This window comes from Manacus candei, unplaced genomic scaffold, assembly GCF_025592945.1.
Source record: "Manacus candei isolate 608988 ecotype Guabito, Panama unplaced genomic scaffold, ASM2559294v1 h1tg000009l, whole genome shotgun sequence".
Taxonomy (NCBI): domain Eukaryota; kingdom Metazoa; phylum Chordata; class Aves; order Passeriformes; family Pipridae; genus Manacus; species Manacus candei.
In genome coordinates this window covers 5,443,843-5,460,270 of record NW_026138057.1, presented here as the reverse complement: position 1 = coordinate 5,460,270, position 16,428 = coordinate 5,443,843, and the positions used below count along the sequence as shown (strand labels likewise).

Here is a 16,428-nt window from a genome sequence, read left to right as displayed (position 1 = left end):
TTAAAGGAGAACCCAAATTCTTTCAGACCCATGGAAATCACAGGGTCTGACCCACAGCACCAGTTTGGCTGAACAGTCCCACATCCCAAGTCCTCAGTAGAATATTAAGACCCTCAAAAGTCCCCACCATGGCATTTTTTCCAGCTTGATGCTCTGAACTCCAAGGAGAGAATCACAGATCCTGCTCTGAATGAGGAATGAACAGAGAACATCCTTCTGACAAGTTGCACCACATGAGCAAGAAGAATGAGAAAAGAAAAAGAAGGAACAGGAGTTACAGGCTGCAAATAATTACTTATGGACACAATTTGCATTTTCCTCCTATATACTGCATTTTTATTAATAATTTATTTTAGTTCTTCATTATGAATAATTTCTTTTATTTATATTTTTATTTATATTTTGTTCTAGGTTGCTCAGCTTAATTAGTGCTCCTTTTTCCCCTTTTTTTTTCTTTTGTTTTTGTGGTTTTGTGTTTTTTGTTTGTTGGTTGGCTTGTTGGGGTTTTTTTGCTTTGTGTGGTGTTTTTTCTCCTTTTATGGAGACTTTGGGTTACCTCTGATTACATCCCTTGGTTTCTTATGTTGTTGGAAGTCACAGAATCACCTTTTACTGAGGCTGTTACTGCTGCCCATAAACTGTAATGAAAGATGAACCCATTAAAAAGATTTTACTGAGTTACAGTGAAAAAAGCAGCAAATGTATTAATCACTTAGGAGGTGTAACAGCTCAGTTTGGAAAAATCAGATTTTAACCTGCACAGAAGATCCATTTAGCCTTGCCCCAAATATCTAGGTTTTTTAATTTAGGCTTGATGACATATTTATTAAGACAAATGTTTAAGAAGGAACCATCATGCAGGTTTGGCCCACTTCACCCTGCTGCAAGGAGAAGAAAAATGGATTAGAGCATAAAAACGTGGGATGTGTGAGAGAACAAGTGGATATCAGGTAGATGTCAAGTCAGAATTTGATAGTTATCTTTTTAGCAGCTGAGATCTTGATTGTGAAAAGACAGATTGCAAAACACCAGTGCTTGCAATACTGGAAATGCTCGAGTTTAGCTAAATGTGGGGTTCCAGTAGAAAAGTGAGTAGCTGGACTTAATGCAAGAGCTGTGGAGCAGATTAATGAAGGGCTGTTAGATTGTCCTGGCCATCGAGAAAAACACTCCATCTCCACTTGGAGAGGTGGGGAAAAACACGGAAATCTCTCAGTGATGTCACTGGAGCTTTTTACCTTCGTGCAGGATTTTAGGATCAGAGAAAGGTTGGACTTGATGGTCTTGAAGTCTTTTCTAACCTTAATGATTCTATGAAGTAGCTAAGGAGGTATGAACACAGGCCAAGGAGGGGCTGAATCCTTCCTCCTTTTCTGCTGGGTATTCAAAATTGAGTATTCAGTGTAGGAGGGCAGCTAAAAGGAACAAGTTGTGCTGCCCTTCCAAAGGTGCATGCTGGTGGGCAGGAGGTGGCTTACCTCAAATGTTATAAAAACATATTCTATAAAAAGTACCAAATGTGACCCTAAAGGGATGCCAAAGCCCAGGAACGAGAAGGAAAATGTGCTTCCTGACTGCCTACAGGGGAGAAGCAAAGAAACAGTTTGATGATAGAAGCTATTAAACCTTTTTTTAAGGCATCTTATTGCACTGGCTGACTTTGGGAGCTGTGTTGAGAAACCAGCTTTAGGACTTTCACATCTTCCTATAAAGGGGAGGAGCCATAAACACTGTGTAAACAATTTAATTGTGATAATTAGATGAGATTTCTCTTGGTTCTTTGCATCAGCATTTCTTACTTGAAATCTAAACTGCAGAATCATTACTGAGTGAGAGCTTTACCAGCCCAAGCAGACTCAAGAGCAAATGAGCACTGAGGAAAAAAAAGGCAAACAGATGTGTGAGAAATGTTATAAATGTAAAGGAATTAATTCAAACTAATCATCAAAGACAGTAACTCAGATAAACTAACTCCAGCTTTGATCACACACTTTGAAAACTCTGTCCTAATTGTGGGCTCCTCCATCTGGGTTGCTGCTGATGTGGGTTTTAACATGTGGTTTTCTATGGAACAAAGAAATCATCGACTCAATCACAGCTTTATATTTTCAAGATTGTGGTCTGTTTTGAAAACAGAAGATTATGTAGATGCTGTGACTGTTTAGGAATATAGGAAAAGTAGAACCAAGTGTTGTTTTGCAATTAGTACTCATTTCTTGGAGTCCCCAAGTTAATAGTTTACTTATAATTTTACAAACAAGAAAGGGGCACGGAGGGGGTTAAAAAAAAGCAGTTTCACAATCTCCCATCAGAATCTGGTACAACATTCAGTGTGTGCCATCCCAGGTTTATCCCAGGTGACAGAAGCATCCAGTGCAAGCTCCAAGGATTATTACTGCTCCGTGGAACCCCCTGCTCTCTGCTCCCTTTTTGCTGTGAGTGCTGGAGAACTGGAAATAGAGAAATACTGGGTTTCATCAGGTGCTAAATATAATACTGAGTTTCCTTGAAATTGGTGTGTTTTGGTTGGGATTTTTTTAACTGTGCATAAGAATGTGCTTAATTCATGTTTCATCCAAGGGTTTCAGGGACTGTAACATCAAAGCTAAACTGCAGAGTAATATCACATTTCTGGTTAATCAGGGGTGTATTTGAAGGGAAGTCTTCCCTGTCTGAGCCAGTCCTGGGAACAGGATGAGCTTGTTGAGACCTCTCCCCCTCAAGTAGTCAGGTACCCCCCACCTATAGGTACTGCAGGGCTTTGGATGCTGGGGATGCTCTGGAGGTGCAGAACCGGGGCAGGGAAAGGGCGACGTTTTGGGGACAAACCCAACTCGGAGCAGTCAGAGCTCCTGGAGAAGCTGGGGAAAGGCGGGGCAGGGGGTGCGGGAGGGCCGGGGCGGATCCCACCCTTAAATGCCACGGCGGAGCGGGATGCCGGGCTGGAGGGACGGGAGGGAGGAGGGAAGGAGGGAGGATGACAGGGCTGGGGGTTGGCGGGGCGGTGCAGGATAGGGATGGCGACGGGGATAGGGACGGGGATGGGGACACCGCGGGGCTGCGGCGCTTCACCTGGGAGGAGATCGGGCAGCGGAACGGGCGGGGGCCGGCCCCGCAGGAGCGCTGGCTGGTGATCCACAGGAAGGTGTACGACATCAGCCACTTCTGCCGGAGGCACCCGGGAGGGGCCCGGCTGCTCGTCAGCCACGCCGGGCAGGACGCCACGGTGAGGGGCGCCGGGACATGGACGGGCCGGGAGCGCCCGGGATGCGGGGGCCGAGCAGGGAGGGCCTGGGGGGGCCACTGCGGGATGCAGGGGTGCTCAGGGCATGGGGCAGGGTCGGGGGAATGAAGCGTCACTGCCCCGTGGGAGCCTCTCCAGCCCCGTGCTGTGGACACGCAAAAACGAGGAGAGACAGCCCTCGGGGGAACGGCATCGATCCAAGTCGAGACTCTTTTACTTTAAAGCCGTTCCCCCTTTGTCCCATCCCTCCAGGCCCTTGTCCAAAGTCCCTCCCCAACTCTCTTGGAGCCCCTTCAGGTACTGGAACGGGTTCTCAGGAGGACATGGAGATGCTCCGAGGGCTGGAGCAGCTCTGCTATGGAAACAGGCTGGGAGAGCCGGCAGTGCTCAGCCTGAAGAAGAGAAGGATCCAGGGAGACCTTAAAGCCTCTTCCAGTCCTAAAGGGGTTCCAAGAGAGCTGGGAAGGGGCTTTGGACAAGGGCCTGGAGTGACAGGACAAAGAGGAATAGCTTTAAACTAAAAGAGAGTAGACTTAGATTAGATGTAAGGAAGAATTTTTACTTTGAGGATGGTGAGGCCCTGGCACAGGTTGCCCAGAGAAGCTGTGGCTGCCCCATCTCTGAAGTGTTCAAGGCCAGGACTCTGAGAAACCTGGTCTAGTTTTATCTAGTTCTACAATTCTTAAACCTTTAGGATTACTTTTATCTCCTGATCTTGCTTGTGCAACTACTGTGAGCTGCAGTGATTGCTCACAGCCAGGGTAAGGTGAGAAAGCTGCCACAGGAGCTGCTTCCAGAAACACCCTTCCTAAATTCTATCCCTCCTAAATGCCCCCCAGCATAAGCTGGAGGGAAAGCAAAGACAGCAGTGCTTTTCCAGGCTGGCATCCGGAAAAGCTTCTGTAGTTATTGCTTGTGGTCCTTCTGACCTTTGGGATGAACAAAATGAAAAGAAGTAGCCAGTTAAGAGGTGTCCAAGGATGGGAGTTGGTGCGTGGGTAAAAAGACTTCTGCTCATCAGGTTTCCTTGTCTTGTTCGTTTAATGCCATGGAAACTTGTGGTAAACACACACAGAACCATTCAGGAAATTCCTTGGAGTTCTTGCCTTTTAGTATGTGCAGGAGTAGAAAATAGTGGTAAATTAACATCTAGACAAAGATGTGACAAATGTGATTGCTTCTTTGCTGCGTATTTTAAAAGAAAAAAAAAATCCCCAGACAAATAGTTCCTGATTTTCCACATATAACGGATGTTTGAGGCTCAGGAAAAAATTAAGAAATTATCTTTGTTGACTGGAAGATTTGAATCAAGAGCCGAAAGCCAGGAAAGGTAGCAACTCAGGAGAGGATGAAAAACACAGAAGGGGCTCAGTTAGCAAAGAAACATGAGGGATGGTAAAATGAGGATAATTAATGCCACAATATTAGTCAGGGTGACACTGCACAAGACTGATTTAGGCATATGGTGGAGATTCATTTAATTTTGTATTGTGAAGCCTGTACACCTGCATTAATTGCAATAGTGGATATGAGCCCTTTTCTGAAATAAGATCTCATTCAAGAGCTTAGGATAAACACAGGAAGGCAAAGGCCACAAAAGCTTGATGAATTAGGAAGATAAATGATCTTTGCTATTGTGGTTCCTCCACAGGGAATGTCTGCACAGCAGGTTGGGGTTTGTCACCTGGAATTTGGTTTTCTTACCTCTTTCTTTACTCTCGTGCATTTGCAGGATGCCTTTGTGGCATTCCATGTAGACAAGGTGCTGGTGAGCAAGTACTTGAAGCCACTGCAGATTGGGGAGCTGGCACCAGACCAACCCAGTATTGAGCCCACTAAAAATGTAAGTCTGTCCTCAAAAACCAGATCAAAGACAGATTAAAAAGATACTCTGAGATTAGGCCTTGTTCTTCTGTATCTTCCCAATTTTTGTGCTACCACTTAGAAACCACAGATGAATATTAGATTAAATCCACAATCTGTGGTTGAGAATGAGATTCCTGAAGATTATTTTTTTCTTATCACAGTAACTCCTGTTTAGCTGGGGGCCAGCTGGGCTGGAGGTGCAGATTTTTAATAGAGGAGTTTAACTCTCTGTTAATCCTGGGAAGGGTAAAATGACGATGTAAATTAAGAGGAATGATTTAATCCGAAGACCTACCACAAGGTGGCATGTGAAGCTCATGCATATAAACTACAATTCTACTACACACAACCTCCACCTGAGCTACTGTGCTACTCTCCCCCTGCCAAGGAGATGATGGAAGGAGCACCAAAGATTAGCCTTAGGGGCTGGGGGTGCAGAAATTGGGATGGCTTCTTTGCTCTGTGCACCTTGGCAAAGACACAGAGAATCTGTAAGAGAGCCGTGAATAGTTTATTTGTGTGCAAGCCCAAGTCTTGCCCTTTTAGCCAGAGCCTTTGCTCTTTCTTTCCTCAATTGTTTTTTGGGTTATGAGGCTGCAGTGCCATCTAAAACCAGAGAATGTATAACCCTGGTGCTTTCCCCAGGAAATGCTGGTGAAAGATTTCCGGGAATTGCGTGATACTGTTGAGAAAACGGGACTTATGGAGCCAAATCAGCTTTTCTTCTTCCTGCACCTCGCTCACATCCTGCTGCTGGATTCTGCTGCCTGGCTCATTCTCTTCTACTTTGGGACATCCTTAATGCCCTTTGTTGTCTCCCTGCTCGTGTTGACAATTTCCCAGGTAAGCAACGGAGCCCACAGAATGTGCACAAGGACTTCCATCACCTTTCATCCACTTACATTTCCTAGTCCTTCATTTCCTGACTTGGCACAAGTCCTCCTTTGTCATAAGAAGACAACAACTATATGGATATAAATAAGAAATTCTGCATGTGGGGGGCTCCCACTAAACTTAGTCTGGCATCCTTTCGGTGAGATATATTCTGGGGAAGGCCTTAAGAGCATCAGGATTTCATAGTCCCTTTCTGATGGTGACTTTGGAGCGCTGTCAGAGAAGTAAATCTGGGCATTTCAAAGCAAAGGATGGATGTGGCACCATCCTGGTCTTCTTCCCTCCCAAAGTTTTCTTTTTCCTCTTCCAGGTCCAGGCTTCGTGGCTACAACATGATTTAGGACACCTTTCAGTATTCAGGAAGACCAAGTGGAACCACTTGCTGCACAAGTTTGTGATGTGCCACTTGATTGTAAGTACCTGACCCTGGAAAACTGCTGAGATTGGATGGTTTTCCTGTAAAAATGTGCATTCTGAAGACTCTGTGGGGGATTCTGTTCAGCACTGGGGGAAGTGGGGAACTGTGGAGAATCTGGCTCTGAAAGCATCATACTTTTCACACTTTGTTCTTCATTTAAAAAGGGGGCATCAGCCAATTGGTGGACTCTTCTGCACTCCCAGCACCACTCCAAACCCAACTGCTTCCATAAAGACCCTGACATCGATATGCACCCTTTCCTGTTCACTTTGGGGAAGAAACTCTCAGTGGAGGTCAGTGTGTGTGTGTGGGAAGAACACCTCAGTCAACAAAACCATGCTGGACCATAAAGATCTAAAAGTGAGATGTGATGGCAGTTTCTGCAAAAAGATTGGGTCTACTTTCTTCATAGTTCACATTAAATCCCTTTAAGAATATCTTAAACAGCTGACAAGTTGTAAATAAATTAGACATGATGTACGTGCATCACACATAGGGTGAAAAATCCACCAGCAAAAGGACTGTTAATGGTTATAGAAACTTAACAACCTGGAACACCGACTCAGTAATTTATGATTATTAGATAACCTGTAAACATTAATATAAAGCATGTCTGCAGTTGGTCTTTTTTATATTATATTTATATTACTATTTATATTAATGTTAGAGGCTCAGAGATACAAGTGCCTTGGGCATGGCTGTGTCTGCCAGAAGGCAGAAGCCTTGCTGTGATAGGAACAGCAGGAGTTAATAACTCAGGGCTGTTCCTGTAGCTCTAGTGGGGCAGAAGTCATTTGACCGTACAGGATGTGCTTGGACACTTCCAGAAGTGACAACCTAAGAGTGCTGAACCCTTTTTGCTATAAATCTGCATCAGTTCTTGAATCCCTGTCACAGCAGCTACAGCAGTAAAATATTTTTCTCCTTGGCAGACCTTTGCCGTCATGAAGCTGTCACTTAAGTGCATAAAATCACAGAAGACAGTAGGAGGGGAAATGAGAGGAAATACATATAACTATTTTTGACTGATAATACAATTTAGGCTTGAAATATCTAATTCCTCACAAAATTAATTATGAATGTGGCAAGAATGTAAAACCAATAAATTCATCAGCTAAAATTCACCTCTGTCCATGCTCAATGTTCTTTTTACCATAACTTGCAGATCATGCCATCTCTTAATGGATAAAGGCATCAAATCCCTACATTAATGCAATGAGGGTTTATAGACAATATTATATTTGTAAACTAATAGGAGGGAGACAGAAGGAATGAGGCTTGTGGGAAGTCTGCAAGAACGTGCCTCTGGAAAATAAATGGAAAAGAGCAAGTTAGCTGTGCAAATTTCCTAGTTGCCACTCAGTAATTTGTTTTTCTGGGTTGTTTTCACAGCTTGGGATCAAAAAGAAGAAGTACATGCCCTACAATCACCAACACAAATACTTCTTCATCAGTGAGTATCTCCATTCTCCTGCAATACCATGAGGGGTATTAATGGAGCTTGCAGATTCTACTTTTGACCTGTAGAAATTCAGCAGAATGAAGGTACCTGTGTCAAAGAGCACAATAAAAGAACATAATAACCTAGTTTTTGGAACAGCTGAAGACTTGACTGGATCAAACCCCAAGCAAATGGTCTGACCTCAGAGCTGGTGCTGCTCCAAGATCCTCAGGTCCTTTCCAGCCTGAATTATCTTATCTGTGTGAGATCAGGTTTCTGTGCCCTTTTTGACTTGAAACACATTGATTTGGTTTGAGAATTTTTAGCCAAATGTTGTTTGTTCCAGAGTAGAAAAAGTAGGAGGGTATCCTTATACCAGGTCATCTTAAAATTGTATGGCTTTGCAATAATAAACATACAGCTGTTTGGACAGAGAAAAGGAGAAAGTCTCTTAACTCCCTAATTAAGGAAGTTGAGATGAGGCTCCAGGGGCTGTTTGGGAGCTGTATAATGAGGGTTAATAAACTATATAAAGAGAGGAGAGGGAAAAACTCAGAATTTCTCCCATCGGTGCCCTGATCTCCAGGCTCAGTCCTTCTTCCCTCTTCTTCCCACCCTAGTGAAGCTTTATGAAGCTTTATTCCTTTTGCAAAGCAGCTCAATTTCAACATGGGACAAGGTGATAATCAACTTTTGCCTCTCTCCAGAATAGTCTGAAGTTTCCTTCTTGCTTGAAAATGGACAGTATGAATTTGAACCATAAAACCCAGCAGAAATGGACACTTTGATTTGACTAATTTCACCTATTTTTTTACCCTTAACCTCTGAAGAAGGCAAGAACTGCTCCCAGCAGCATCAGGTCTCTCTCTTCTGGCTAACAGAAACAGCAGGGTTAGTTCAGGTGTGAATATCTCAGATATACAATTCCAAGATGCCTGGTTGAGGAAGGAGATCGTATCTCTGATCTCCCACATCCTCCACAGAGGCTCTGGGTTATGATATCACACCACATCCTTCAGTACTTTTCAAATTTAAATAATAGTCTGTGGGGTTTTTGTGGGTTTTTCTTTGCAAGTGAGATGTCTGTTTGGAAGGTTGATATTTTAATTCTCCAACCCCAAATCCCTGGTAGGTGAGGGATTTCATGTGTATTCTCATTGTTCCCTGCTTTGTACAGCAGAATGGGGAGCCAGATAAGCTTTGGGCTTTGGAAACCACTTCTCAAAATACTCACTTGTGGCTGTTCCCCAGCTAAAAGCCTAAAATGAAGTCTGAGGTTTGTAAGCACCACCAGATCAGTGGACAGATCCAGTCATTCAGTCCATGACATTCCCAATGATAATGGATTTTCCCCTACAGCTCTTCCTCCACTCCTGTTTCCCACCTACTTCCACTGGCATACGTTCTACATTGCTTACACAAAAAGGTATTGGGTGGTAAGTACTGCTCCTTGTGTGACAAAAGGGGGTCAGCTGGGGGCCTTCAATCTTCTGAGCTCTGTGGAAAAGCTGTGCCTATAAAAATCTCCTTACTGGGTGTGAAGGCTCAGATTCATCTCTTATACAAGCCATAAAAATTATTATTAACTTGTGTTAACTTGAATTTCTTCAGATTATACCATTCAGAAAAAAACCCCAAAACTACAAAAGCTGAATGTAAATTATTCTCTTACACATATAAATGAAGATTAGAAAGACTTAAGGAAAAGTAATTCAATTTTTTTTTTTCCTTTTCTTGTTGTCTCTGTTTTTGGTAGGACTTGGCCTGGATGATGACCTTCTATATCAGATTCTTTTATATTTATGGATCATTATTAGAAATAAAGAGTGTCCTGGCATATTATTTTATATTCAGGTGATGTCTCTTTAGCTTTCCTCTAGACATTCTTTCCATCTGTACCTGCCTGCCTTTGTCTGCTTCTGCTTATCTTACCACATTCTCCCTTAACCACCTCATTTTTTGCTTAGTGTTTTAATTCCATAAAGTTAAACTAACACTCATCTGCTCAATTGCCAGGGCAAGTTTTAGGTTGCTGTGGCAGCAAAGAGACTTCACTGGGTGCTGACCAAATTGAGAAATACATTCAGTGCTTTGGGTGTTGGGTCTTCTATTGGTTAAGAGAACATTTAACTAAAACAGCTTAGTCTGGGCTTGCAAATACCCAGGTTTGAATGGACAACACACTCTCCACTTGGACCATCTCACTGATTTTAATCAGTTTGGTCCTTGGCTGCAGATAAAACAAGCTGCACACAAGCTATGTCAGTGTTAAAACACATTAAATAATCATGAGTTTCAAAAGGAAGTATGAAACTTCCAGGTTTTGGAAGTTCTTCCAGGTGCTGGATTAGCAAGGCTGGTGTTCAGCCATGTCTTTGTGAGTCTGGCTATGCTGTTATTTAATGGCTCATCACTAACCCTCCCACCTGACGCTGGATTCTGCCCTCTGGTCTGATTGCACAGGATGCTGGAGAGCAGCTGGTTTGTCTGGGTTTCCCAGATGAACCACATCCCTATGGATATTTACTACGACAAGAACCTGGACTGGGTGTCTACGCAGGTAAAATATTTTTCTATTCTTAAGGATTGTGGCCATACAGGTACAAATTTTAACCATAAGATAAGCAAGACTCCTATGGCATTGGGGGTGAAACCTGCTGGCAACTGGGCAGGGAAGGTTAGCAGGGTAATGGATTCACTTATGGAAATGGTAAAGGAGCACAGCAATGACACACTCATGGGCAATCTAAACTCAAACCCAGGTCCCTGCTCCAGTTCCTAAACACACCTCACTTTCTGCAAGACCCAACTCCTAGCTTTACCATGGTCCAGTTTAGCCAGTCTGTACATCTGCTGGCTGACAAAGCTGCAGGATGGTTATGATCCCTGGCTGGAGGTAGCTCAGCTAAGGCTAAAAGAAAACAACAGAGCAGAGCAGCACAGTGCACTGTGCTCTTCAGAGAGATGAGAAAGGCTGCAGTTACTAAGCTGGACTAACTTTGCTTTTCTTTGCCCTCCTCTAGCTCCAGGCAACGTGCAATGTTGAGCAGTCACTTTTCAATGACTGGTTCACTGGGCATCTGAACTTCCAGATTGAACATCAGTGAGTGCACACACAAAGAGAGAATTTTCTTCCCTCCTTTTATTTAAAACTATTTTTTATTTCTCTTTCTTTTCCCTTCTCTTCTTTGCTCTGAATTCTACAAATAGTTGTGGGGCACCAATGAGTTTGTCTGTAAAAAGACTGAAACCCCTAAAGAAAATCACAGGGATGACAAGTGAAAATGGAACATGGGCAGCAACACGGTCTATCTCAAGTAGTAGCTTGTAAGGATTAGGGAAAATATCCATGTTACATCACCTGTTTATACTGTGCCACAGTAGTTAAGCCCACTTATGTTGACTATTTATGCTGTTACTTTAGAGAATGAGAAGGATGGGCTCACCTCCTTCTCTGTGCTACAAAGGTGGTTAATTCTGGAAAGAGGGCAGGGGGAAAGTAGTTTCTTCTATAAGCAGCACTTAATTCGGAGAAACATTGTTTTGAAGACGCTAGAGACAAACTGGGGGGAAAAAAAGAGGGGGAAAAGCAGGAAAAGTCATATAAGTCATAAAAGAAAGAAGAGCTGGGAGCAGCTACAGACCCTGCTCAGTGCGAGCTGGGTGATTCCTGAGAAGTATGAATGGATGTGGACATGAGAAAGGCAGGATTTCTCATGGAGCACTGGAAGAGAACCTGCCTGTCTCATGTTCACAGCCTGTTCCCCACAATGCCAAGACACAACTACTGGAAGGTGGCCCCTCTGGTGAAGTCCCTGTGTGCCAAGCATGGTCTGGAGTATCAGTGCAAGCCCCTGCTCACAGCCTTTGCAGACATCGTGCAGTAAGTGAAGCACACAAAAAGGCAGAAGGATTGCAGGAGGAGGCCCTCACTGACACTCCTCTAAGCAATGTGTCCTCTCTCTCCCTCTCCCAGTTCCCTGAAAAGCTCAGGAGAGCTCTGGCTCGACGCCTACCTGCACAAATAAGAAGCCAAGGATTGGTGGTGCCATTCAGAACCTGCCATGTCTGCATTCCCAGCAGAGCTGAGGAGCAGGGACCACAAGGGACTCTCTAGCAGAAGAGAATGAATAAGAACTGAAGGATTACCATTCCAATAGGGATGAAGCCGCCTGAATTTTACTTCTGGTCTTTCCTGGGGTTTTGGTTCAGATCTGCTAAGAGTGGGGAGGGCAAGCAGAAGGTGAATTGTTAGAACAGGGAGAAGCTCTTTGCTAAATATGTCTGAGCATTTCTGAGTCTGAGCACAGGCTCAAGTCATCTGGTGCAGATGCACACACCTCACTTCATGTCAGAGTCCTCTGACCATGTTTCCTTAGGTTCTCCTCATGTAGAAGGTTTAATGTTTAATACAATATTTGCCTATTTGAAGTTACTTGAAATTGCAATTTGAATTTGTTCCAGCAACGTGGTTAAATCATAATAAGTTATAACAAACTACAGATCACAGTTGAATAAATAAATGTAAAAAACAATTAATTGACAAATTAATAAATAAATGTAAATGTGTTTCCATTACTGTTCTCAAACACTTAATGCCTTGTACTCTTTCAAGCCACATTCTTTGTCTTCACTTCTCAAAGCTGCTACTATTATACCAATTCTATATATTAAGAGACAGCTATTTCTTATTTTACTGCTTGGTACTGCTATCCATGTAAAGATCATACTACAGAAAGATAAACCAAAAGTAAAATAAGTTATCTATAGACCTTTGGTCAAAGAGAAAAGTTGCTGTTGCAGCTAAACCAAATAAAAAGTTGCAGGTAAAATATCAGACTGAGCAAGGCTGAGAAGCCTCAGTTCCAAGGCTTTGCAAACACAACTAATTTTTGGAGGTTATTCAGAAAGTCACATTGTGTTTCTAAGCACTCTGGGATGTTTTGGGGGTCAGAGAGCTGCCCTTCCCAGCTGAGAGTTTGGATTACAAATAAAATCAGGTGAGGAAGGTGGGACAAGCAAGCAGGGAAAAGGGGAGAGTTAGATAGTTGCTTATGCAAGTCTGGCTTGCAGGAACAGCAGCCACGTGAACTGGTCGTGATGCAAAGCTGGTCTTAATCCAAGACTAGACCCTGGCTCCTTTCTAAAGCAGCCTCAGCCAGCTGGACTTAGGAAAAGGCCATATACCATAAGGGAATAAAAGTACAGGACCCAGACTCAAGGCCTTAAGGGAGACATGGATTTTTGTGTGTCAAAGCTTATTAAGGTCAAGCTTGTTAAAGCAGTTTTGAGAGTTCAAGGGTAAATGGAATTACCTGAGTGGACTCAGATTTTGGCTATGCCAGGCAAAAGGTGAGTCAGGGAAAGAGGCTGATCCAGGTGCTTGAATCACCCCTGAGAGGAGGTAATATCTTTCCATTAGTAAGAGAGCATGATCTTTGTCTAAATTGAGTTCCACAGTACTGAGACCCTGAAATAAAAGACCAGCTTTTGGAAAGGGGACTGTGGGAACAACAAAAGCTGAGTACCAGCAGTTACAACCACTTTTGAGAATAATGTAAAGTTAATATAAATAGAAATCTCAGAAGGTAAAAAGTAAGATATAAAAAAGCCTCTGCTGATACAATGAATGGACTTTGTGTTGTTTGTGCAATGACTGAATTACATGTACCATGCTCAGCACTGGCTTCTACTTAAAAACCTTTAACCCCTGCACAGGCAGCCAGAACATGTAAAAGATTTGCTATTAAACCATTTTCTGCCTTGGAAAATGTGCAATTATGGTTAGGGGTTAACAGCTAAAAGTCTAACTCCTAACTGACCTATGGGAGTAAAAGCAGCAATTCCCCAAAATTCTGTGTAAATGAGTCAAACGATCAGTTACTCACAAACTCATTTCCACTACTTTAAAAAGCCTTTCAAAATTACCTTAAGTAGTCTTTGAAAATTTATTGGGTAGATGAAAAGCCTGATTTTGAAGATCCTTATTTGATTTTTGGACCTTTGACATCATTGGGCTCTTGGTGCAACTTGCAGTCAGGACCCTGCAAGTCAGAACGCAATTTAAAAAAGAGAGCCATAAATGTTTTTAGCACAAATGAGGAAAGGTGTGTAAGAAAGTTGAGCAAGACTGAGGTGAAGGGCTGTGGATAAACATGGAATAAAGCCTAAGCAATATGGATCAATGCCAGAGCAAATAGGAGTTGCCGATTATCTTTGACCAATCCTATCAGAATCAGCCCCAGAGGAAAGGCTGCCAGCATTCCCTCAGGAAAATATTTGATAGCTGGGTGAGATTTTACAGAGAAGGTAGGGAACACATACAAATTAGTTATACAACCGCAGAAAAGCATAAACAAACAAACAAAAAACCACAAAAAAACTTCTTACGTAAAACAGTTATGGTACATGGAAACAGAGTGAAAGTAAAATAAGCATCACCACTAAAGCATCTTCTCCAAATGGGAAGAACAGTAATATAATAACACAAAATATTAACTGACTTATTCTAAAATATACCCTTGATTCCTGCAACTCTGAAAGGTAAATTCTGTTCTTTTCCAATGGTCTTATCTTGGAATCAGAGGTTCAGGAGAGACAAGTTTCCCCTGGAAATAATAGTGAAAGTTTAAATTCAAAGTGAAGTATTTTTCCAATAAAATCTCTCTGGAAAAGGGCCCTGTTTTAAGAAACAACAACGTGCATTAAAAATTTCATTTTGCATACAACACCTCACATTAACAGACATACTAAATAAATCTAAATAAATGAAATAAGCACTTTATTTTCTGTGTTGTAAAGCTGAATAGCAAATAATTTTAAAAAATCTTGACTATTTTAACAAACAGCTGTGTCAATTCAAATGTTGACAGATCTTAGCCAAAATTTTTATAGTATAATCACCATGTTTATTTCATGGAAGTGTTGAAACTACTGCTCATCCTGCAGCCCTCATAAACTTGCACATATACACCTACCAGATGCATAATTTATTAAAAGAAGCTTGAAACTTATTTAACTCTAAATAAAGAGTAGCGTTTAGGCAAAGTACTGAGTGTTTAAAGCATCTTGCACTCTGCAGTAAGTAAAGCAGGAAAAATGAGCAGATTCCTTCATTCTTGTTTTTTCCAAATTCTCTCCACAAAATCAAGAGCATTAAGACCCTGTAGACAATACAGGAGCTATGATTAAGTAGAGCTACATACTTTTATCTCCTTCATACACATCAGTATTGATGTTCCCCCTCAACTCAAGCTACACAAAAAATAACACCAGAATTACTGCCTGATTTAACGGGGTATAACAGAAAGATCAGAGGGGAAAATGCAAGTGAGACAAAATACATTAAATTCCTGCTAAAGATTCCACCTTTAGGCAGAGCTGGTATTGTGTAATGTAAGGGCCTGAGCAGAGGTGGTTGGAACAGGTCGTGCAGCCCTTGGCTCGGGCAGGGTCAAACCTTCACTCCAGCACCCAACAAAAGGGGATGTTTGGCCAAACAGGCAATTTATTTTGCATGTTTTCCTTTGATCTGTTCTATCAAGACAATGCCAAGATGAAGAAACATGTTTAATTGAGTTTTTTAAAAGCGAGGAGGAAGCAAAAAGAAGGCTGGACGTGGGCAATGAGGGCGAAGTGACTGCAGTGGATGGAATAAAGCAAGCTAAAGGGGAAGAGAGAAATGAGTATTTAGAGTCAGGTGTTCCAGTGGTTTCCATCTCCCGGAGAGCTTCTCACAAACACAGTCCATGTACAGAGTAAGAGACCAACTTCCACAAGAGCTCAGTTACCACTTTTTCACACACTTCCAGTGCAATCCAGTCACATCCTGTAAGCCAGGCTTAAAGCTGCCAATTTGCCCAGCTCCCATCCCAGGGAAGGCTGGCTTAAGGCATTTTTTATTTTCAGTCTATCTGGGGAGTGTTGCAGCTGCAACTAGGTCTGCAAACAGAATTTCTCATCTATCTCTCCTCAATAATTCTTACAAAATACATGCACAAGGTCAAAGATTCCCAAGACTTAAGTGTGGAAAATAGGATCATACAATAGTTTGGCTTCCCAGTTATTTGTAGGAAAGTGCATCCACTTCTGTGTCAATCCTGAATCAACGATCAGAGAGAGGAGGATAATTGCACTAGGGAAAACAAACAAACAAACAATAAAATAAAATAATAACAAAGTTCCCAATACTGGTCAAAGTTTTAAAATGGGGAAACTTGAGAGAAATGAGCAAAGAATAAACGTTGACATTTACTGACACAGCAAATCTATATAAAGCATTCTCTGTTTTATCACGTTATGAAACAGGAAACCAAGGGTTTTTTCTGACTTAGTCCATTAGAGATTTACAGTATTTGAATCATAAGATTCCACTAAGCAAAAAGCCTTTTATAATCTTGTAAAGATTTAAATGAAATGGATTAAGATCAAGGTGAATTTCTGAGGTTCATAAGAAATCATGAAGATGTTGTCTTCTTTGATCTCCTTGATTCAGCTACTTTGGTCTGGGAGCCAGAATGTAAAATTATTTTATCTTTTTCATTAAAAAGGCATTAAAACTCTCAG

At 42.2% G+C, this 16,428-nt stretch overlaps 1 protein-coding gene across 2 annotated transcripts; it reads left to right on the top strand.

Annotated features, from left to right (window-relative positions):
- Positions 1-2,319: 2,319 nt before the first annotated feature.
- LOC127466204 (acyl-CoA (8-3)-desaturase-like) lies at positions 2,320-12,426 on the top strand. Of its 2 annotated transcripts, XM_051776806.1 has the most exons (12): positions 2,323-3,226; positions 4,977-5,087; positions 5,756-5,953; positions 6,315-6,416; positions 6,587-6,715; positions 7,815-7,875; positions 9,223-9,299; positions 9,620-9,717; positions 10,327-10,423; positions 10,887-10,966; positions 11,621-11,746; positions 11,840-12,426. In XM_051776806.1, the coding sequence occupies exons 1-12, from the start codon at positions 2,978-2,980 to the stop codon at positions 11,889-11,891; spliced, it is 1,380 nt and encodes a 459-aa protein (XP_051632766.1). In that variant the 5' UTR covers positions 2,323-2,977; the 3' UTR covers positions 11,892-12,426. The 2 variants fall into 2 exon arrangements, with proteins under 2 accessions (XP_051632767.1, XP_051632766.1); XM_051776807.1 differs by lacking the exon at positions 11,621-11,746 and having other exon boundaries at positions 2,320-3,226.
- Positions 12,427-16,428: the final 4,002 nt, after the last annotated feature.

Excerpts from the sequence above, each read along its gene's own strand:
- LOC127466204 (XM_051776806.1), top strand. The coding sequence starts at position 2,978 with ATGACAGGGCTGGGGGTTGGCGGGGCGGTGCAGGATAGGGATGGCGAC. Across the intron at positions 7,876-9,222 it reads ACACAAATACTTCTTCATCA|CTCTTCCTCCACTCCTGTTT; the intron begins GTGAGTATCTCC and ends TTTCCCCTACAG. Across the intron at positions 10,967-11,620 it reads AACTTCCAGATTGAACATCA|CCTGTTCCCCACAATGCCAA; the intron begins GTGAGTGCACAC and ends TCATGTTCACAG.